At 41.8% G+C, this 24,350-nt stretch overlaps 1 protein-coding gene across 1 annotated transcript; it reads right to left on the reverse strand.

Moving 5' to 3' along the window:
- Positions 1 to 194: 194 nt before the first annotated feature.
- On the reverse strand, positions 195 to 24,350 carry RFC5 (replication factor C subunit 5). Its single transcript, XM_063454188.1, has 11 exons — positions 24,180 to 24,350; positions 20,073 to 20,137; positions 18,452 to 18,588; positions 16,959 to 17,038; positions 14,724 to 14,797; positions 13,135 to 13,294; positions 9,865 to 9,946; positions 6,898 to 7,027; positions 6,517 to 6,594; positions 4,397 to 4,451; positions 195 to 553 (listed from the first exon to the last, which is right to left on the reverse strand). The coding sequence occupies exons 1-11, from the start codon at positions 24,227 to 24,229 to the stop codon at positions 457 to 459; spliced, it is 1,008 nt and encodes a 335-aa protein (XP_063310258.1). The 5' UTR covers positions 24,230 to 24,350; the 3' UTR covers positions 195 to 456.

Here is a 24,350-nt window from a genome sequence, read left to right on the forward strand (position 1 = left end):
TCCACTGTAAAAAGGACCAAATACAATTGAAACCTTTTGCTCTTTGCTGATACTGAGTGCTACTAACTTGATTTTTTTTTCCTTTCTCCATCCTATTCATAATGGTGTTTGGCTTGATCCTGATTCTTTCAGCCCTGGGGAAGTCGACAGATGACCCCACTAATATTGTGTTTTCTCTGGCACAAATACACTAATATTGTAATATAGATTTTATTTAAAGACCTTAATTTCAAGTCAGCATCAATAAGAAAATATGACCATAAATTAGTTGTAACAGGGGTCTTTTCACACCTGACAAAGTGCAGAGATGTATCCAAATAAAAATAAGTTTTGGGGTCTGCACTCTTTGGCATCGTCTTCTTCCTTCTTAAACTTTGTGTGAGAGGTGTCTTGCTCTGTCCATGTACAGTATTGCCTTCACTGCTCTCAAGGCATTAGTTCTTTCTATTTAATTTTTTAAGCTTCAGCTACAATCATGTCTCGGGTGACCTGGAAAGCTGCAATAAGTGAACTTAGCTGAAGCTTCTCACTGGTTCCTGAAGCCAATCTGTGTCTGAAAGGAATAAAAAAAAAAAAAAACAACTGATGTATAGAATACATAACAAATATTGGTAACCTGCTGACCCTGGTAAAAAAAAAAGTACTAGACAGGACTGTTTAAAATGCTAACGTAGTCTAGATAAATAAAAAAAAATACTTGTACTACAAATATCTAAGCACACATGAGCTATGGTGCAAATATGAAGTCTTAGTTGATTTTTTTTTTCTTTTCGCCCGTTCCTCAAAAGGGTAAGGTTTTAATTGTCAAACTTTCTCAACAGCAGATCAGATGTAGAAAATGAACATTTACATTTTGAAACAATTGGAGTGAACATACACTTGTAATCAAAATAATTCAACCCACATTGAAAATCAGGTTGTCAGTCTACAGACTTTCAGCTGTTTGCAATGAACAAAATCAAACAAAAGCAATTAAAATAGATCAAAACAATGAATGCTTCAAGTGGTTTCCTCAAAAGTAGTTTGCCTGCTCCAGTCTCAAAATTATTCAACCCCCTGAATAAAATCCCTCACAAGAGCACAAATATGCAAGACAGGTGTGGTCTCAAGGACACCTGATGCAACTAATCAAGGGCTCCATTATTTGCACCAGGTGTGCTTGAGCTGGAACACCTGAAATGGTTAGGGATTTGCTGAATGTCACATGTGACAAATATGGCCAAGTCAAAAGATGGTCCAAGTTAAGAGAAGAGATCCTTACCCTTCAAACAAGAAACATGATACAAAAATATAGACAAGGCACTGAATGTTCCTAGAGACACTGTTGGAAGCACAGCTCACAAGTTCAAAGGTGAAGGAACAGTGGCTACACTACCTGGACAGGGCAGAAAAAGGAAGCTATCAATGGCTGCAACCAGAGTTCAAAGACGGCAGATTGTGAAAAGCCATAGAGTGACTGCAAAAACCCTGCAGCGCGGGAGACCTAATGCACGTGCGTGGCAAATGCCATGCTCGCATTAGAATTTCCCTATATGAAAACATTATTCAATGCTTTCCTATGGGGATACCGGTGACGCTGGACATACTCATGCATAACGTGAGAACGTCCAGCTTCATTTAGGCGACCAAAAGTTGCCTAAAGACCCGTTAGGTTAAGGGTGATGGGACACTGCACCCAGACCACTTTCATGAGCTGAAGTGGTATGGATGCCTATAATGTCCCTTTAATAAATAGTCACATTGACTTAATTGACTGGAATTTCATTGAAATTCCAACTCAGTCAACAGATATACTAATACAAAGTAGAGACCTACACCTGACAAAATGTAGAACTTCCGCTTTCACTAGTGACAGCTGTAGGGAAAAGGCAATAACTATGGAGCTTCTCACAGGATCCTCCATAAATCTCAGTGTTGTACTCTCACATGCATAAGAGTACAAAATTGACATGGGATCCTAGAAGAAAGAACATGGCGTGAGCGGCAAGGGATAGGTTTAGGTAAGTAAAACGCACCCCGCGTCACAGGACACAGAGCAGTCACCATCAATATAGGCAAAGACCCCAGACGGTGACACAGCTCCTTTAACTATACCACTTTGACTTCTCTTATCCCCTGAAACCTGATCTCACAAGAATTCTTCTCTGATACTGTGGCAGAGCCAACTGTACCCCGGCTGGGTACCTCCGCCAGCGGTCCGCTTCCTAGCTGGAACTGGGTAGGGGAACTAGCTCTATTCGCTCCCAGGGACTGGACGGCACTCAGTCCTGGAAGCTCTAGTCCTTGCAAGGACTTCCCCTGCTGCATCCTCCACACGCAGGACCAGTGATTAACCCTTTCTTACCCTCACTAACGAGGACACAGTTCTGGGAGTCTGTATAAATTGCCTGTACCAATAAAGCATTGTCACACACCCCCACAGGGGGTCTCCATTCTTTTCGGTACAAAACCCTCAGTCTCCGGCTGGAGGGGGACGGTTTACAGAGACATCTCCTGCCCTGGGAAAGAACATCATATGCAATGGGGAACACTTAGGGGACGTGAAGGAAAAGGGTTACACACCGTGCCGGAGCTAGGTATTCGCCCAGGGCGCCACCCTGCTGGGGGCACCCACCGAGATGTTTCCTGGTAGGGTGCCTGCTCCTGTCTGGGGCCGCAGCACTGGGCGAGCGGCTCTTGGGGCGATCCTCAAGGCGCCTGAAGGTGGGGGCGCCGAGAGGAGCCTTGTCAGAGGTGGGGCCAGGAGGTGGCAGTCTGGCCACCTCAGCGCACACCCAAAGCTGTGCTAGGTAAGGCAGAGCAGACACCTGCTTACCTTGATGGCAGGTGCCTGCTCTGCCAACAAATGCCAGTGACAGTCCGGAGGAGAGGGGGACAGAAAAGCCAGGCGGTGAGGGTTCTTGCAGCCTCACTCGTGCCCTCTGTGATGCCGGGAGCCGGAATATGACATCATTCTGTCCGTGGCATACTAAACAGCGGGTGGGAGGAGTGAGAGGCAGCCCCACACTGGACCCCAGGGAGGTGAGTGTCTGAGTATGTGTCTGTCAGTGAGTGAGATGAGGGGGCGGCAGAAATCCTTGCACCGGCCCCTGGTACACACATAAAAATCCATCCCTGGATAGCCCCGGGTCCCAACTAGGATCCCTGTAAATAGCGGGGCTATCGGATGTACAGAGCCCGAGAAATCATCGTCCAAAGTCTGGGCTCGTGGCTCTGTACATTCCCGAAATTAGTTTCACGGGTTTGAGTGGTTTAGGCTGGTCAATTCAAACTTCTCCTAAACCAAGCAATGACCAATATGGGGAAAGGCGTGAAACCAATTCGAGCCAATCGGCGCTTAGGGAGGAGAGGTGTTTCACCGCTCAATAAGTAGAAAGGGCACAAAACTCGTTTGCACCAATCGGTGGATAACTCCACTTAGGTAGCAGCGGAGTGAGCGCTTTCTGGGCAGCTACGAGCCTGGCCTTGCAGCTTCTGGGTAGGGAGAAGCAGTAATTATGGCTCCTTTAGAAGTAGGTAGGGGGATCCCCGACACGACCTTAACCCCTTAATGACCAAACTTCTGGAATAAAAGGGAATCATGACGTGTCACACACGTCATGTGTCCTTAAGGGGTTAAACCGTGCAGGCAAGCCAGTTCGTGATATGAATGCTCCCCTTGGCTGCAGTTTGGCTATACAAACTGGCAGCCACCCAGGGGAGCATTAGTTAGTGATTTCCGTTGTGGTTTTGGAACGTTCTAATGAGCGTTCTAAATGGGATATCGGGGTGGTCCCCGTTCGGGAGACGAACAAGTTCCTTTCATATGAATTTTCCTGAACGGGGAACAGGGCACAATACACGAAAGGCATAAAAATACATGGGGAAACACCTGATACAAGAGAAAATCATGCGAATAAGCGGCGGGCATGGTACTCAATGACAGCGGTCCATCACAGATACATTCCTGTGACTATCTCTGACCACGTTAGAATTCCTAGACACTACCTGAGTTAGCCAGAGTCAATTTAATATCAGAGCAGGTGAGACTGCGGCGGTCCCCAAGTGCAGACAATAGAAACAGTTTCATAATAAGACATTGATTATGTTTAACATCTTTTTAATAAATGAAGGCAATTTAAATACATTAAGATTAATTCAATATCCACATGGAAAACAATACATATGGGTATACTTTAACAGTCAAGCCGTTCTTAACCGTCTTTAAATGTTATCCTTTTATAGAAAATTATCCCTAAAATCTCATACTTTTAGCAAGTAAACACAAACACTTTGTTAATATTACTACTAAAATAGGGAATGTCTACATTCTTGTGAAGCATTACATTAAGCTATTAATCTTAGCCATCCTAAATTATAAAGCTTTAAATGAATGTTCAAAAAGAAAGTGACTTACTCTATGTCTGCCATCTTGATTAACAACTGCATTCGAACAGATGATGGAAAGTCCACTGCAGAAGAAAGAAAAGTTAAACATTTAATATTTAAAAGTAAGCGCAGAGAGGGCTCTTAGATAGCAGAATACCCTTTAGTCACACATAGATATAGTAAAAAAAAATAAAAAAAATGCACTCACAATTATAAAATTATTTACTCTTCAGCTTTGGCACCAGAGCTCCACACACAACCCAATAATGTCTTATAGTGAGGTCTAGCTTATTCACTAAACTGTCTAAGCCAGTCTCCACTTACATGCACACAGAACTAATTTTCTTCATGCACAGTACTCTCAGCCTGGTAGATAACGGCTTTGTGAATATGCAGCAGCTTAATCCCACCTGTGACTAGGGGACCCCCCAAAAAATACCCTTCCTACCCCCTAATAATAGTGTGGGGGAGGCAATCAACTAAATACCTATAAAATAAAATACTTCCCATTAGATGTCTTTATCTAGGCCCAAAAAAAAGCTATATAAAAATCCTTGTGTTGATAATTTATCTTTAATTTTTTTTAAATCCATGTTCACCCCCAGCGATGGGAGATAGCAGGGAAAGCATTATAAAAGTTTCCACACTTTGCCATCTCATGATTTACCGGTCAAATCACTTTAATTGGTTGACTTAGCGCTGAGTGAAATTGCACAGCGTGGGAAACCTTTATAAGACTTTGCCCGCCCTACTAGCTCAATTTGCATGGAGCCCCGACGACCCTCTGACAGGTGCAGCATTTTGCAGCCCTTGCCATTATATAACAGGGTGTGTCACCAACACACCCTATCCTCCTCCCACCCCCACTATCACCAACACGCACTCCCCGCCTCTCACACACAGTCCCCCCAATACACCCTGCCCTCCCATTACCAACAGACACACACATTGCCCCCCAATACTCATTGCCGCACCCTCGTCACCAACACAGACCCTGCCCCTCCCCCTGTCACCAACACACACCCTGCCCCTCCCCCTGTCACCAACACACAATGCACCATCCCTCTCCCACAAACTGCTGGCCCCACACTGGCATATGTGTGGACAGAGAATGGGCATATGTGTTTGTCAGTGGGTATGCATGTCTGTCAGTGAAAAATCAGAGCGTGTTTTTTTATTTTTTTTTGGAAACCCCTAGTCATGAGGGGAGAGGGGAGAGCGGGGGGGGGGGGTAACAGGCTAAAAGACAATAATTATGAAAAGGGCTTTTTGTTATTTTGGTATTTCAGCTTCTTAATAGATAGCTCCCTAATTCTTGTAGGATTGCCATAAGAATACCAAAAATTTGCCATTTTTCATTTTACAAAAGAGCTGAACAAGGCATCTCATAAGCCCTCAAATACTGGACTTAATATGGTGTCAACCAAAGAACCAACAGAACTATTTTTAAGCAGGACGAATGCAATTTTACATAGTTGATGTTTTAGTACAATAATTGTACCCTTTAAATCAGGGTTAAAAATTAGAAGTCCTATGCGAACTATAGCATAAACTTCAGGGGTAAGCTTCTTCGCTCCAGGGCTAGTTTCACTCGACAATGCTAGTGGTAAATGGAAATGTATATCCATGCTTATGAGTAGTCACTACATATAACTGATTAGTTGACTAGTCTGTCCGACATTTTGCGAGTCAGTATTTAAAACAAACCTCTCCAGATAGCTAACCAATACTGCAGGCTAAACTACCTTGTTGTTACAGACTATTTTACTACTAATGTAGCATTTGCTTTGTGTCTGATAAAGTGACAGCCTGTAAAATAACCACATCCTACAATACAATTAATGGAGCGCCCTCTACTGGACCAATAGTATTTGACATGTCTAGTAAGTAGATATTAAAAAAAAATAAAAAATAAAAAATCAGACCTCATTCAGGTAGCACAACCGAAATATCAGGTATGCGTTTGTATCAGATGGAGCCAGAACTATGAAGATGTCACTCTTTATTCCAAAATACATAGGAAAAAAAGCCCAAATAAAGTTACATTGGAGCACTCCAACAGTACCAAAAGTAAAGGTTTGTGTATCAAAGTGTCCACATACACTCAGATAGCAATATAAACGTAAATTTTGTGTAAAACTGCATTACCTCTGTGTACATAGAGATGGATCTCTGTCAGAATATCATGAAGTGCTAGGCCCTTTAAGGTTTTCAGCTCCATTATGCCTACAATCAACGAGTTAAGTATATTTTTGTTGGAAGGGAGGGGGAAAAAAAAGGTACAGACAAGGTTAGGACCAAAAACGGTGGGCTGAGCATCATGGAAAACACAGGCCTCTATAGCTGTAATAATTATTTGCACTCCAATCTAGGATCAAACTAGTTAAAGTAATTTAAGGATATGTTCTCAGCAACCCAAGGACAAGCCACAAGTGTATAGCCAAATTAAATACCAGCAGCTACCAATACAATACTATTTTGTAGACACACACACACACACACACACACACACACACCTCAAAAGGATACTTTTGTATGCAGAAGTGAAGTCTTTGTTCAACATCCAGTCAAGGATATTGGCTATATCAGACCTCAGTGGGTGGCCTGTGCAGGTGTAGACAGTGTCCTCTGTGACTGTCCCATATGCCATGTTTGTACTCTGCAAAATAAATCTTCGGTCATACAAAGCTGGATAAATTAGCACCTTAATTCTGAATAAACAAAATGCAGAATAAAACGAAAAAGAAAGCAATATAAAAACTAGCTACTGTAGAATTGAAATGTCTGGTGTTTTGTGGTGGAATAGAGGAATATTAAAAAAGTTATTCTAAACACTATTATTAGGTTATTTATATAGCGCCATCAAATTCCGCAGCGCTTTACAATGGGTGGACGAACAGACATGTAGTTGTAACCAGACAAGTTGGACACACAGGAACAGAGGGGTTGAGGGCCCTGCTCAATGAGCTTACATGCTAGAGGGAGTGGGGTAAAATGACACAAAAAGGTAAGGATAGTATTAGACTAGTGACAGTTGCAAAAGAGGAATCAGTCAGGAGCTATTAACAGTTTAATTGGTAGGCTTTTATGAAGAAGTGTGTTTTTAATGATTTTTTTGAAGGAGCATACTGGGTGAGCATCTAATGGAGGAGGGAAGCGAGTTCCACAGGAACGGTGCAGCCCTCGAGAAATATTGAAGGCAAGCATCAGAGGTGGGAGTACGGACAGAAGATAGATGTAAGTCTTCAGCAGATCGTAAGAGCCTAGACAGGACATACTTGTGTATAAGGGAGGATAGATAGGTGGGAGCAGCATTATGTAGTGATTTAAAAGCAAGATCCAGAATTTTAAATTGAGCTCTATATTTTATAGGAAGCCAATGTAGGGACTGACAGAAGGGTGAGGCATGAGAGGTGCGGGCGGACAGGAAGATGAGCCTCGCTGCCGCATTTATTATGGACTGTAACGGTGAAAGTTGTGAGCACATAAGACCACTGAGAAGCGGATTACAGTAGTAAAGGCGAGAAAGGACAGTGGAATGGACCAACACCTTAGTCGCATCTGGCGTTAAGTAGGGGCGGTTGCGTGCAATGTTTTTGAGATGGAAATGACAGGATTTGGCGATAGATTAAACATGATGATTAAAGGAGAGGTTGGAGTCAAAGAGAACACCTGGGCAGCGAGCCTGCGTGGTGGAGCTGATGGTAGCACCGTTAACTTGGAGGGAGACAGACACAGGAGTAACAACACTTGAGGGAGCTTTATGTACAGCTTTATGTAGTGGATATGATGCAAAAAAAGTACATAGTTGCTGTCCCCTGGTTTTTATTAAACTTGTTTTGGAGTGGACTGACCGAAAAACAAAAACCCTCGGACTCTGCTCGGCATCCAGAGATACCTGCCCACTCTTCAGTCTCTTTGATAATGTGGAATTTACACTTACGCATTATAAATATGAACAGCTGCTCTCAGCGAATCTGCCCCCAGTTTGCAGTAGCATAATGTATTTCAGCTGTCATTATCGGTGGCTTGGACCCAACAGGATCAGATAAGAGGGCAAACCGTTTAAAAGATCTCACTGTGGTGGTTTTATTCGAAATACCTTAGTGCCATTACCTTGTAATTGGGAAAACAGTTTTGCCAAGCTTCAAATAATGGTAGCGCAAGCCCATATGGCTTCTGCCGAACTGCATAAGCCAGATGCAGATAATGGCGGTTATTCATTTATTGATAGTTTCAACTGAATGCCAATGAATGCTCCTCTGTGCAAGGAATACGCACGGAATTGACTCTTGTTCCTGGCTAATTAACAAAATCCTAATGACACTGCCAGAGGTGGAGTTTCACCTCTGGCAGCTAGCCCAAACATGTATGTGTTGCGTTTCGATACTTAAATTTGGCATATACATATTTAAGCATCAAGACCCATTCAAAACACTGAGTGGCCATGATGCTTGGCGTAACTCTATAAAAATTGTTGCAGACACAATTAAGTTAACATTATACAATTTGTAGCCCTAGAGCAGTGTACCTCACTGTTTTTTAGAAGCCACAGTTGCAAGACAGTCAGACGATTGATATTTACCCATATTTCTTCCTAAAGAACGCATATAATTCAAATATAGACAACATGGAAAAGGTTATTTATTGGGATTTTAAAAGTGCACAGCTGGTCCGTGGACGAGGGGGCTTACTGTCTGATGTCCTTACTTCTACTCCTCTTGTGCCCCCCTCTTTCCTTATATCATACATATAAATTTTATCAATTATTAGTGATTTATTCTGTCTTTTACCCATTCTCTCTGTCCACTTCAGTTGTGTGTACCTCCCTCTACAACTGCAACACAACCATGAGGTACCAAGACAAAGCACATTTGATCTATTCTGGCCGACATGTCAGCTTGATACACTTAATCTGCACGTTAGTGGAGAGAAGGTAGGATATAACTTCTATCCACTCACAGTGCAGGATGAGTGCACCATGCTAACTGATGAGCCAGAGCAAACAGAGTACTCTGTCTTGATACCACTCTGCTACTCTACTGCATGGGACAATGCAAAGCAGGGAGAGGGGGGGTGTTGCATGTATCACTCTCCCATTGCCACTCAGGGCAGCACCTCACCAATGATGTCAAAGGTCATACACTAGATGGCTAATATGGCTTAATGTGAAGCACCAGTGAACACTGAATTCCGCAATGAGAAACTAGGTATTAGAAACTTAAGCAGAGGCTTGATTGGATGGGTGTGACCCACAAAAATATTTTCACTTCCAGTAACAGCCACCCCCCAAACATTTAAGTGTACTTTATTACTTTTATAGATATGGGTATTTACCTGACCCTGGTAGTTTTGAATCTTTTGTGCACAACAGTAAAAACAAAGAATGAGATTTGTACAATAATACAAGAACTGCTGCAAATGCCTTGTTTATCTAGATCACAACCATTGCATTGCTGAATTTCAGTCCTTACAAGTGTTAACATGAAATCTAACCTGCAGTATATTCAGAGCTCTACGCATGTCTCCATTGGACAGAGTCACCAGAGCCTTCATTCCATCTGGGCTAATGTTGACACTACCAGAAAAAAAAAAATGTTATAAAAAACAGGAGCCTGGTACAATGAAAGTATTGCAAGGAAAGTGCTAAAAGAACATAAAAGGGTAATGTCTGCAGACAACAGCAAAGTAAACCAAACAATTTTAGGTGCAAATGAATACTAAATACTGCATTAACCCCTTAAGGACGCTGGACAAAAAATGTCATTCATTACTAATATTAACCCCAGATTGATGCAAATGTTGCTGCATTCAGACATGCTGCTGCAGTCTGCCTCGGTGTCTTAGGTAGACAGTTAGCAGGCATTCTTTGCGATCATAGGTGCTGCAGCAAATCTGGTCTGCTTCCCTGCACCTCCATGTAAGCTGTGCAGGGAGGCAAAGCAAAGCTGGTCTGCTTCTCACTGTTGAAAAAATAAAAAGTGTTAGTTCGAAAATCCCACCCTCCTCATCCCTTTCCAATAAAATGTAACCCCTTTCTTGCCCTTTGATCATTGTCTGCAGTGTTCAACATACAGATCATAGTATTTCATAGTATTTTTTTTAACCACTGAGCTTTAACTTATTTTATTTTAATCCTCAGGGGATCATTTATTTAATTAGTTAGACACTGTAGGCACCAACACAACTTATGCTTATTTAGTTTATGGCCTCAGATACTCTGCAGATGTCACGAATTATATTTAGATTAAAAAAAAAAAAAAAAAAGGGCGCATAAGCCCACCTCCTTAGCTATGCCACTCACTTTGTGTTACTAGGGTCGAGTCTCAGAACATACCAAGCTCAGCCAGAGAGTGAATGACAAGCTTGAAAACAAGGAGCCTATAGGAAACAGCTAGGTAAGCATGGTACACATGACAAGTATATAAACTGTGTATGTGTAAAGGAACACTATAGTCACCTAAATTTACTTTAGCTAAATAAAGCAGTTTTAGTGTATAGATCATTCCCCTGCAATTTCACTGCTCAATTCACTGTCATTTAGGAATTAAAATCACGTTGTTTCTGTTTATGCAGCCCTAGCCACACCTCCCCTGGCTATGATTGACAGAGCCCGCATGAAAAAAAAAAAACTGTTTTTACTTTCAAACAGATGTAATTTACCTTAAATAATTGTATCTCAATCTCTAAATTGAACTTTAATCATATATAGGAGGCTCTTGCAAGGTCTAGCAAGCTATTAGCATAGCAGGGGATAAGAAAATCTTAATTAAACAGAACTTGCAATAAGGAAAGCCTAAATAGGGCTCTCTTTACAGGAAGTGTTTATGGAAGGCTGTGCAAGTCACATGCAGGGAGGTGTGACTAGGGTTCATAAACAAAGGGATTTAACTCCTAAATGGCAGAGGATTGAGCAGTGAGGCTGCAGGGGCATGTTCTATACACCAAAACTGCTTCATTAAGCTCAAGTTGTTCAGGTGACTATAGTGTCCCTTTAATGCTTACAACATAAAAAGACAGGAAACAGATTTAAAAAGGGGATACTTCCCTCAGTAAAAGTAAATGCTTTCGGGGCGGGGCCTGCCGCCAAGCTGGAAGGACATGGAGCACATCAGCTCCTCCACGAACCCTTGCCAAACTGGCTAAATATGCCTAGTTTCCCCTGGAAATCGTACCTAACAGATGCCAACTGACAGGGGGACCCAAGCGACATCTCCATGTGCAAAGGCAGCTCCTGTCCGACGACACTGTATGCGCCGCTGAGTTTGGGCCTGCTGTGAGGCTCTGGCGGGAGAAACGGCCGATCTCCCGTACTTGGTCCGGCGGGGCCTCTCTCGGGCCCATCAAAGGCCCCGTTCCCCCCTTGTGGGCTGGTTATCCCGGCCCCCCACCAGGGAGGCAGAGCACACTCCAGGGAGCTTGGCGACGGCAAGACCAGTCTGGGCCCGCATGGCACAAGCTAAGATGGCCGCCGCATAAACTGCATGAAGGAGCAGAGCGACCGCAGTACCTGAGAGGAGGCTGGATACCACCCAGGAGGTCAGTGCGGACAACAGTAATATCAGCAATTAACACCCCCAACCGCAGCAGCCCCCGCACAGGACCCCTACCCACGAGATAGGAGACATCTGCCTCTGGTCACTGTTCGCATGAGTGGGTCTGCAGGGACCATTGCAGGACTATGACCCAGCATTTCACACAAGACCCCACGGACTTGGGATGCAAGACCCACTCACAATCTGGGGCTGGAGCAGGGGGACACCCACGAGAGTGCACAATGCTAGCTGAGGACGAACACCCTAGCAACCGGAAAACCCCGGAGAGATGCACAGCACATGGTACTGACCCAGACACCTATGGATCCAACGCAGCTCTGGGAGTGAATCTACTAACCACCGCTGCTGCCCATGATGGCGGTGAACTCCTGTGAGATCCCGGCTCCCTGCATGTCTAGATAGCCCTTGTACTAGCCAGCATCTGCCTTCCTGGAGGGCTTTATTCAGCGTATTTCTATTACAGTCAAATCTGAATATGGCTAGAAATGTTAAGCCTAGTTACTGATGTTTTTATCTCCCAGCCAGCATTCATACAACGCAACGATAATGGAGATGTTTTAGGCAATAGGGATGTTTATTAGCTATTATGAAACTACTGTTAATCTATGTGAATTAACTTGTATACATATGCCCACCTACCATATGCCATAGCCTAGCTTGTTTCTACTCTAACTAGAAGTAAAACTGAGGCATTGCGAATCGACAACTGTTTATTGCATGATATATAAAATACAAAAAATGTTGTGCATGTCAAAACAAAAGTGAAGCTAAACCAGAGGACTGCCTTTGGGGCACCTCGGGTCTCTATGTAACCCTCTATTGCACCTCAAAAAAAAAAAGTAAATGCTTTCATTAAAAAAAAAAAAAATAATTTGTCAGCAAATGTCTAGAAAACCTGTGATAATGATGCAGACTCAAATGTATTCACCTTACTGGAAGAATATTAGAATACATTCCCCAATTCCAAAGACAGACATCGTACACAAAGAAACTGAAGAAATTCAACAGATTCCATATTCAGGAAGTTTGTAGGAAGTGCATTATGAATATATTTGTCAATATTTGTCTCACGGTGATATGGTTACCACTACCACAATTCTGCACCTCAAATGATAAGTCCAATGATTTCAATCAAATCTAAAAGGAAATATAATTATAACTTTTCTATCATAAAAATGTAAACAAAAAACACACGGATCTCAATAGTCACCTTTCTTGTTGCACTACGTGTTCCAGCCTTGGAATCATCATCTCTGAACTGAGGGGGCCAAATCGGAACCTTGTACACCTGGACTGCAAAGCTGGAATTATTTTAGACAGGTAATTGCAGATGAGACAGAAGCGAGTATTCTCTGTGAATTTCTCAATCACTGAAACAAAAGAGGAAAACATAAGACTCAACATATGCATAATCTTTGTGGTATGTTAATAGTATACATATCACCCAGTTTGACATTATAATTACTGCCAAAGATTTGATAGAATAGAATTAGAAAAGTAAACAATTACATGCAATTTAAACAAAAGCATACAATAAATCTGGTCTCAGAGTTTCGTTTTAACTGTGGGTATTTGCTAAAAATCTGAGAAAACAAAAGTCAATGTTATTACATGATGTGTAATGGAATGGATTTTTTTGCCTTTTGATATAACCATGTTTAAGTGATAGTCCCTTTCTTTGTTTTATGCTTTACTAACTGGCTGTAACATTTCAAGGGCATTTGTATTTTCTGTTTTTCCCAGCAAATTAATTTTTGACTATGCAACAAATAACTGAGAAATCACTTGCTTCTAACAGAGATGAAGTAGATAATGATGGGCTGGATTTATGGCCCCCAAAATGTAGTGCTTTGAAAATGTGTTAACTTTTGATTGGTACAAATTTACATCACGCCCCTAGACATGAATACACTTTATTATGTTGCTACGCGTTAAAGCATGTGGCAGTACTTTATGAACCATTAACATGTGAAAGGTGGTGTTCATTTGGGGCTCCCCCAGCGCTGCATAAGGGATTAGTTTAAAGCAGAGATATCTAAATTGAAGAAGTCCATGGCATTCTGGTTTATCGTATATGAATTACAGTGTGCGAATAGTTACACAGATATAGACCTTGATTCCTTGAGCTGCCAGGTGAAATTTAAGTAATATAAAGGGGGAAATGAAACCCAAAACAGGAATGCAGAATAAAACTCAACAGTTACTAAGTTACAGAGCTTCATTCCATGACAATGCTAAGCAAACAGTAAAAGGAATAGCCAGAAGACATGGAGACTGTTCTGGCTATCCACCAACATACCATAAACATGGGAGTTAAAAGTTGTCAACCAACAAGGACGAAAGCTACTAAAGGACACTTGGAAAAAAAGAAAAAAAAACACTACAGCATATACAAACCTCATTATGCCCATCCAAAATCTGTGGCAGAAAACCATACATGTTTTATTTATGACATCTGTCTGATGGATGCCCATATGGGCAACACCATACATAGGAACAGAAATGGACAAGCCAATTCTGTTCTTGATTGGTAAAAACAAAAACCCAAAACAACAACATTTTTTAAAAAGTAGACTTTCCTTCCCAAATAAAGCCATCTACAAACATTTAGGCTAATTTCAGAGCAATGTCAATATTTTCAAATGTAATATTTAATTACAAGCAACACAGATAAGCTGACTATATAAATACAGCTTTTGTAGCATAAAGAGATGGCAGATTGTTATGTCTATCTCAAGATTTATGTAGAACTGGCAATTCTGTAGTGTTTCCAGGCATATGAAAGTGTGAGCTATTTACCTCGTCTCAGAGCATTCTGAGCATCTTGAGTCATTGCATCAGCTTCATCCAAGATCACAAGCTTGAAGCCTTTCCTGCAACAGCAAAAGAGATGTCAGACGGAGAGGCATGCAAATCACATTGCTTTATCAGTACAATAGGACAGAATGATAAAAAGTCCAAGTACATATATCAAAGCCTACTCATATTTAGGAGAGGAAAAACCAAAACAGAAAACAAAATCCAGACAGGTGGGATATGATAGAAACATTTAAATACATAAAGGGAATCAACACAATAAAGGAGGAGACTATATTTAAAAGAAGAAAAACTACCACAACAAGAGGACAGTCTTAAATTAGAGGGACAAAGGTTTAAACATAATATCAGGAAGTATTACTTTACTGAGAGGGTAGTGGATGCATGGAATAGCCTTCCAGCTGAAGTGGGAGTTTAAGCATGCGTGGGATAGGCATAAGGCTATCCTAACTATAAGATAAGGCCAGGGACTAATTAAAGTATTTCGAAAAGTGGGCAGACTAGATGGGCTGAATGGTTCTTATCTGCCGTCACATTCTATGTTTCTAATGTATAGCTGCAATGTATGGTCACACACATTGAAACACAGAGGCAGCAAGTAGAGAAGTCAATTACAAAGGTTTCTAAAAAATATTAGAAAATGTTCATGGCAATTACAGGGTGCCATATTGGCAAAAACTGGGATCTAATAATAATTTCTTGTTTGTCCTGATATCATAAGATCTCAGCATACCCTTGACGGCTTGATTATTCTCATTCTACTCTTCTACCCAGAGGAGTTAAAGGAGACAATAGGTTTACAATTTTGCGCATGGTATACATTTTTGAGACGGAGTGTCTCTTTGATGCAGCAACATACATTTTTCTAAGCTCTCCTCACACTCCTGTGCAGTATCCTGACAGGACCAAAAGGAAGCAATTTAAAATTATATCCCAAGCTGCCTTAATACACGTCCAGAAGTGCAAGTGCAGTGGGAATATCATAACATAGAAACAGCCAGCTTCCGTTATAGATGCCAGGAACAAAGCTGCTAAGTTATTTCCTCTCCCTCCTCAGTACTGATACAGGTGAGCAGCAAGGGAGAACAGAGGGAAAATAATGAAAGTTCAAGGTATTAATGTAAAAATGTACATTTGTGTAGATTGTGTGCTATAGCATACTCACCAGGGGCTAACTTATTTCTACTTGCCAATAGCTGTGTGTATATATATATATATATATATATATATATATATCACAAGCAAATGAGCAGACAGGCATCACGTTTCAAACAAAATAAATTCTAGCATGACCTCCTCAGCACAGGCTCACTTAATAAAAAACTTTTTTTTTTTTTTTAAAGGATCAGTGACCAGAAACCAGACACAAATTGCAGTTTCGACCTTTTGGGTCTCATCAGCATGGTACTGATTTTGTTCTGGACATTGGAGCCATACCTTCTCTGCCAGTGACTCTCTCAGCCTCCAAGAGGGAGGGGAGTATCTTTTCTAATGTTCTTATCTCCCTTTCTATTAGTTGAACTTTAAATCACACAAAGGAGGCTGTTGCAGACTCTAGCAGGTTATTAACCAAGCAGTCAATAAGATTGTCTAAATGTAAAAAACAAAACAAAACAAAAAAAAAAACAAAAATAGGAAGTTAAAAAATAGATCTATTTTTCAGGAAGAGTGTAAAGATGAGAAACACAGCCAGGGTAGGTGTGGCTCGGGTTGCTTAAGCAAAGGTATTTAACACCTAAATGGCAATAAACACCATATATCCCCACCTTCACAAAAAGGGCTCTAGAGCAATGATTTGTATTTTATAGTAAATTGCAAAAAAAAAAATTAGGTGAACATTAAAACTAAAATAGGTAGTCAACCAATAAAGTTTCTCACCAACATTTAGCAAAGATTATTACAGTACAGAAATACATAAAGGGAATGTCGCTGCCATGTACAAGTAACAAGTCAGACTGTTTTAGAAAAGAAAAAAAATGGGCAGAAAGCAAGACATATAAACAAGATAGTGTGAAAGAATAATACATAAAAAGTGTATTTATATTTTTTCCTAAAAAACACCAAGTACGTTATGCAATTAACCATATTTAAAAAAAAAAAAATTTAATTTGAACTTGCAAATTAACCATGATAGAACGAGCACCGATGCAATCTTCCTAAATACTTGTTAATAGCAAGTGATATTAAAAACCCAACAGTAACAAAACGAATACCTACTTGAATATAGTCCGAGTGCTAGAAAAACTTAGTATTGGTCCTCGAACGATGTCTATCCCTCTGTCATCCGAAGCATTCAACTGAACAAAAACAAACAAAGCTCTAAACAGTTGTCACAAGATCTTCCCTTTCGAATATATAGCTTCTCAGACAACATTCCTGTGATGGAATTTTATTAGCTATCTGGTTCAGTGTTTACACAATCAAAAAAAAAATATTGGGTCAGACTCTACGGTTATCTGACCAACTTCGCAGTCTAACTTGCCTGCTGCTGTGACTAATCTGGGTGCTCTGTGTGATTAGCAGTGTCTGACCCAGTGAAAACAGTTGTCCTTTAAAGGAACACTATAGTGTCCCTCAGCCACAAGGTTGTTTCAGTGCAGAGGTCCCTCGGGAGAAGCTAATGTGCACGTGCGGAGAGCGGCATGTGGCTATTAATATTGAATTAATGCTCTCCTATGAGGATTTTGAAGATGCTGGACATGCTCATGCACAGTGTAAGGACGTCCAGCGTTGTGAAGCGCCTCTAGTGGCTGTCTGAGAGACAGCCACTAGAGGCAGTCTTAACCCTGCAATATAAACATTGCAGTTTCCCCTTGCAAGGTTAAGGGGACAGGGACACAGGAGGCATGCAATTAGCCAGAGAACACACCTTGCAAAGACTTCTCATTGAGTTGCACTGTGAAGTCTGTAATTCGACAGCCACAAAAAGTCTGGGCTGGGGAAGAGGGGGAGGGTTTGCAAATGTTGTAATGCAATGAAAATGCATACATATTTTCATTGGGGGTATAGCTACTAAATAGTGTTTTTAAAAATGTACCTGGGCAGTAAAGTGTCCCTTTAATGGAAGGGGATATCTTTTCAATGCGACAGTTATTCAGAGTACTGAATCTTTAATCTTTTGTTTGGCTTAATTGAACATATGGCAGGTTAAACATTTAGGATCTAACAGCACTACCATGTGCAAATTTTTTCTACTCTTAGTTACACATTGACATTTTAATGGCTCTGGCCTACTTCTATAGAAGTGTCAGAATGTACACTGCTATAGGGTGTGATGTTCAACTCATTGCTAGAGATGCACACACTGTAGTTCTTTCCTTTTTACACAGAGACAGTTTCTGCAAAAGATAAGGGTTATAATACATATTGCATGTATTGTCTTCCTAAAAATACATTAATCTATACGTTAGGCCACTATTTTAGCTTGTAGAGGTTAGTGCTCTTGATTCCTTTAATACCAGTATCTATTTAGCAGAGAGTGAGGGGATACAGAGTGCAGGCACCTCAAAATAAAAATTATAATTTTACTGTTAATTGCTATTGGTCCGCTCTTGAGTTACAGATTTAGTGATATATTACAACTATATGTGGCCTATCAGTATGTTAAAACATTGTAATTTTCTCTAAGCTGATAGCAGTGAATTTAATTTTGTGTCAGGGTTTGGAGCATCATTAAGTGTCTTTTCTTAGTAAACAATGCTTATGAATACCTCTAACACCATGGAGTTGAACTCTTTGTCTTTGTATAGCTGCTTTGCACAAGCTAGTATAGTAGAGGTCTTCCCAGTGCCAGGCGGTCCATACAGTAGAAGATGAGGAAGTTTGTCTTCACTGATAAACCTCTGAACTGCGTAATATAGATAGTACATGTGCTCATAGTCAGTTTTTACCTCATCAGAAAGTGACATAATTAACATTTTTAATAACTTGTGCAGATTGTGAAGAAAAAAAAAATTGAACACAGGCATATCTAATTATCTACACTGCAAAAAAGAATAAAAAAAGGAAACAAAATGCAGGGAAAGAATAAATTTCAATAATGCATGATTAGGTAAAAGAAACGTTGTGCTTTAATCTCCCATTGATGAGCTAGAGTAGTTTGACAACCTTGTTGCATGTTTATATAGTTATTAACTGGTATAATATATATATATATATATATATAAAATTTTATTTGTATAGGGTATTTATTAAATGAATTATTGTAAAACAAATATTCATCCCCTTTTCCCTATTACGTTGCAGTAAGGGGGAATGTTGATCTATCGTGTTCTAGTGTGCTGGGAATCTGGTCTGCCCCTTCACCAACTGTCTCGTTAGCTTAGGCATTTACAGTGGTAAAGTTTTCCTCTGGTAATCCGCAGCAACACACTGATTGACCGGAGCTTGTAACACAGCTACTTATGGTCTGCAGCCAATAGAAGTGGAGGAAGATGTGCCAAACTGTCTCCCATGCATTACAGAGGGTCGGACTAAGTATGTAACATTATACTGTGACACAGTCGCAGACACTCACGTGCACTCATGCACAGTCACAGACACTCAAGCAGACAGGCACACACACACCCCTGCAATCCCACATGCACAAACTAGACATACCAATACATGCCCCTGCATTTACACACTGACAGGGTCATTCACTAAAGTCAGAAATTCAGAAGGATATTTCATATTTAAGGCCAAAATAGTTAAATTAAAAACTGAATACTCAAAAAAAAAATCACTTTGAATTCACAGCAATTTTCACTTAAAGGGAGACTAGTCACCAGAACCACTCTTGCTTAATGTAGTAATTAGTGCCAATAATATGTCCCTGCAGGCTGAGCAAATAAAAAGCAGTGTTTACATTGCTGCCTAGTAACCCCTCTAGTGGCAGTCACTCAGAAAGCCACTAGAGGTGCTTACGATTTCAGTGCTGCACTGTGTAATCTGAGGAGTTGATGATTGGCACAGTGCAATGTTTTGCCACAGATACACTTATGGTAAAGCATTGGCTTGGCTGACATCATCAAGATTGATTAGCTCAGCCATGGAGGTGGAGCCAGCCACGGCAAGACCAAAATAGCACGAAAAAAAAAAATTACAACAAAAAAAAATAATTCAGAGTTAAAGCACCATTCCCTTGTAATCGGAGGGGACCAGTATAGGTATTGACATGTGAACTGTTTATTAAACTCAGAATACAAAGATGTCTTATACTTTTACATACAAAGATGTCTTATACATCATTTTCCATACAAAAAAAGAATGCACGACAAAACTAAACCAAACCTTTTACCATCGTAGGTCCATTTAATAAAATCAAGGTATAAAAGCCCTTGGCAAACTTACTTGTACTCAAGATATCTTGATGGGAAATCAGGTCATCTAGTGTCTGCGGTCGATACTTTTCCACCCTGTGGGGAATATATATTACAAAATCAACAACATAACATTTCTTTCTAATAATTACATAATCACTTAAACAGGAATAGATTAACAAGTCATTGCTAAATGGCCAAAACTTCCATCACATAACACCTACCTAAACTGCCAAATCTTGAAACCCCCTTCCCTTAGCCAAATGGTACTAAGAAGAATTGGGCATACCAATTTAACACACCAACAATGTTTCTCAGAGAACTACAGTTCAGAGCGAGTGAGGCAAGAAAAACCCTCACAAATGCCTCCTTGACAGCCAGGGTAGTAATACTAAGGGACTTTAGAAAAGTTCTGATTTTGCATGAACTGGGTACTTTATAAAACAAGAACCTGCAATGACAAAGTTAAACAAGCTGAAATGCTTTTAAGGACCACTATAGTGCCAGGAAAACAAACTCGTTTTGCTGGCACTATAGGGTGTTTAGGTCCCCCCCACCCTCTGGGTCCATTTAAATTATAGCGATCATCTTTTACCTGGGGATACATGGATACTGTATCAGACCAGGCTAGTTACCCCCTCGCTTGTGACTTCTGCTTTCATGCTGTTGCGATGATGCTTGCCTGACTTTAGGCAAGTATAATCTGGTAAAAGTGTTGTGACAGACCCCTTTTTGGAGTAACAGATACCATCTCGGAGAATTGCCGTTGTATGTGGATTATTGTGGATTTTGGGTACTTGTGGATCCGTACGGTATACACCGCCACGTGGAGAGAACAATGGGTCGCGGCCATTTTGACCGCATGGACTAATGACCGAACTTTCCACACGACGAATTCCGACCTTACCGACAATGTACGCCCATGCTAGTCGACGGATCCAAAGTACCAAAATAAAGACACCGGATCCAAAAGAGAGTTTTCGTTTATATTGTATAGTTCCTGCGTAATTGGTGCAAACGTGTATCTGGCGAACGGCCCAACCGATCTAGGGGATTTTCACGTATGTTGTTCCCTTAGATCTCCGTTCCCTAATACACGTAGCACAATGTATTTTCGTTGCATATTGTGTGTGGTATTAAAACTTGTAATAATTGTAAAATATTCTGTCTGGTACAGTGGGAGTGACTCCCACTGTAAATGTATTATCTCCTCCGGATACGGGGAGGAGTTGTTGTATGGCATAAAAGCCCGAGTTGCAGAATAAACATTATTCCTACTTTGACCCTCAACACAGAGTCTCGTCTCGTGCTTGGAGGGGATGACTATTACTTGGATGTCGTAATTATGGGGAACCTGTTATGCCTTAGCTAACTTCGTGCTTGGGGGAAAGGACACCTTCTCAGCGGCGTAAACCCCTACTACACCGGGGTGCCGCTACAAGTGTGTTTTAGCGTATTGTATTCTTTTTTTAAATTTTACTAAAATCAAATAGCGTATTTTATTATAAACAGGCAAAATATTGTAATGAGAACTATTAACAACAGTAACTGACTTAACAGTAGTAACTGGGTCTATCCTATGGTACACAACTGTTCCATTAAGCATTAAACCTGATAATTCCCAGCAATGACGAGCATTTTGTTTCCCAAACCCAAAAGCACGGAAAACATTTTGTTTCCCAATAGACGAGTGAAACTCAAGCTTGCGTAAATTAAGGAATATATTTATAAGTTATATTTATGCGTCTGGGTATTCCCCTGTCATGAGAATGCAGATCAGTCCAGGCTAAGATTACCCCTGTGAGGCAGTATTGTAGGCTTTTCAGCCTATACCCAGTGCTGGTAAGTCCTGTGCTTTATGTCTGCTGGACTCGTCTTTCCTGCCACAGGGCCCAGTGTCTCCTCCTCGGGGGTTCTGCTCCGGTAGTTTCCCCCATGTGGTGCAGTCGTGAGGTCGCTTGCGGTGTTGCCTGGTAAAGGGAGGTGCATGTCGAGTTGCGTTTATCGCCGGGGTTTCGGTCAGGTTGGGTATTTTTCCTGGCGTCCCTTGGTTCGTAGCCCCAGTGTTTCTTGTGTGCTGTTGGGTTCGTGTGCACGGGGGGTTTGGTGCCACATCCCGCCTCGAGGCCCGGCGGTATCGGTTATGCCGGACGGCAATCTTGGAGGCTCGGGGTACCTGCATATAGTAGCTGCGCCTCGCTGCAGGACGTATCCATGAGGCCACCGTTAATTCAGCTTGGTGGTGAATTACTCCCCGGCTGTGTAAAGCCTCCCTGAGGCCTGCGCAGAGCCAATCAAAGGTTTCCAGTGAGGACCTGTGTGTCTTGAGGCTGGTGCTCCGCATTTCAGGCATAGGCTGGGTGGCCATTTTGGACAGGCTGTGTGGGTTTGTTGCCCTGCTTTGCTCCACCTCGCTCGTTTTTCCAGCAGGTCTGCTCGCCCTGTGGGGACCGGGATGTCCCCCACCGGTCCAGGGGAAGGGGGGTGCGCTGGGGTGAGATCGCATGTGAGCTTTTGCGTCGAGGGGAGCGGCCGTCTCCCCTCCGCTTCAGCTCCAGGAGGCCGCATTTAGATCTCCGCGGTCCCGGTACTGATGGGTCACGGGGTGGTATCGCTAGGATCAGTGGGGCACCCCCGACGGCAGTGATGCACCCTCGGGTGAGTATTAGCTTGACCGCCGTTTTTTTCACCCCGTTGTATGCCTGCCCGGCCGGAGCTCGAGTCAGTTGCGGCTGCATGGCTCAGCGGTCAGACTCCGCCCCCCTGAATTGATGTTTTAGTTTGCGCGCATCCATAAGTTCTCAATGTTCTGTGTATGCACTTGTGCGTCCTGTGGATCGATAAAGTTAAGTTCATGGACCACTACTGAATGCATATAAATTCCATTGTGGAGTTGATCAATGTTTCGGTATGCAGCCCACCCGTCAGAAATTATATGGGTTCCAGGTAAGAAATAATCCAAGATGAGTTGATCCAAGGTTGCAGCTGTCCGATCTGTAATTTCCACCAAACAACATCGACCAGACATCCTTTTAATTCCACCAAAGACCCAATAAATTCTTTATTTGGATTCTTCTATTTCCACCACTATGGGTATACAGTTATCATCAAAGCCTCCCAGCTCAGTAGCATGACGATCTAAATAATTACACATCTCCTCCCTCAAACGGAACCAATCAACGACAGTTTTCATCTTTTCAATCTTAGCTTCAAGTTGTGTCAGATTTTGTGGCATATTCTGTGCAAAGCAATACATCATTATTGTGATTTGTTTCAGAGACAGGTGACTCCGGGTAAAGAACGATCCTGCTCTGATGCTTTTTAACAAATCCACTTGTTTGGCACTTCCATCTCACTCCATCAAAACCTTGGGTGTATGTCATCAGCCAGTGAGGCAGATTACAATTGCCGCAGTCCATGGTATCAGCAAGTAGACGCCTTTCTAGCTAACCACATCATGGCAGTGTCTGGATTTGGGAGATGGTATGCTAACAGAGAGAGCCTCCAAATCTTGGCTGTAAAATGTCATTTTTAAAACTACCGGTCTTCCTGCCACCATACTTAGTTTGATAAAAAAAATTAATAGTTGATCATATTTAAACATTTATTGTTTTTAGTCATATTTAATTTATTGTATTGTTTTACCCACGTAGCAGACTATTTTTAGTCTTTTACCCGTGTAGCAGACATCTATCACTACTTCCAGCAAAATAAATAAAATATGCTAAAATACACCTGAACGAAACGGTTAATAAGAAAAATACACTTTAACCCAAAATCTTATATATTACTTTGTTTTCCTTTTTCTAGGGGTAAAGGAGAACCATTATTCTAACAACAACTTAAACTGAAATGTTGGAGTGACCATTTAAAGGGGCAGTATGGTCCCCCCTCATACCTTATAGCGCCACAACATGGAGCAATAATTAAAGGGGCAGTATGGTCCCCCCTCATGCCTTATAGGGCCACAACATGGAGCAATAATTAAAGGGGCAGTACGGCCCCCCCTCATACCAGCAGGGACACAATACACAGTAATAACCCTCATCTCCCCCTCCCCTCCCTATATACGATGCTTGTCACAGAGCACAGCCCGCACAGTAATGTCAGCCCCAGCCGGTCACACTCGGTCTCATACCATGGCAGGTTCCTGCTCTGGCCGGGCTGCCCCTTGCTCTCAGTCACCATGCCTGCCGGGAGATGATAAACACTAAGCACACTGATAGCACGCACACAGCAGCCGCACTCTCAGGCGCGCGATGTCCCGGGGGGCGGGACTTGCAGTTCGCGCCACCCGCTTGGTCTCGCG

The sequence above is a fragment of the Pelobates fuscus genome, chromosome 5 (genome assembly GCF_036172605.1).
Source record: "Pelobates fuscus isolate aPelFus1 chromosome 5, aPelFus1.pri, whole genome shotgun sequence".
Classification (NCBI taxonomy): domain Eukaryota; kingdom Metazoa; phylum Chordata; class Amphibia; order Anura; family Pelobatidae; genus Pelobates; species Pelobates fuscus.

Bases quoted from the DNA above. Each gene is read 5' to 3' on its own strand.
- RFC5 (XM_063454188.1), bottom strand. From the start codon at position 24,229: ATGGTGACTGAGAGCAAGGGGCAGCCCGGCCAGAGCAGGAACCTGCCA. The intron at 13,295-14,723 runs GTAAATAGCTCA...CTTTTGTTTCAG, and splicing joins TCAGAATGCTCTGAGACGAG to TGATTGAGAAATTCACAGAG. The intron at 9,947-13,134 runs GTGACTATTGAG...TTTTTCTGGTAG, and splicing joins CACGTAGTGCAACAAGAAAG to TGTCAACATTAGCCCAGATG.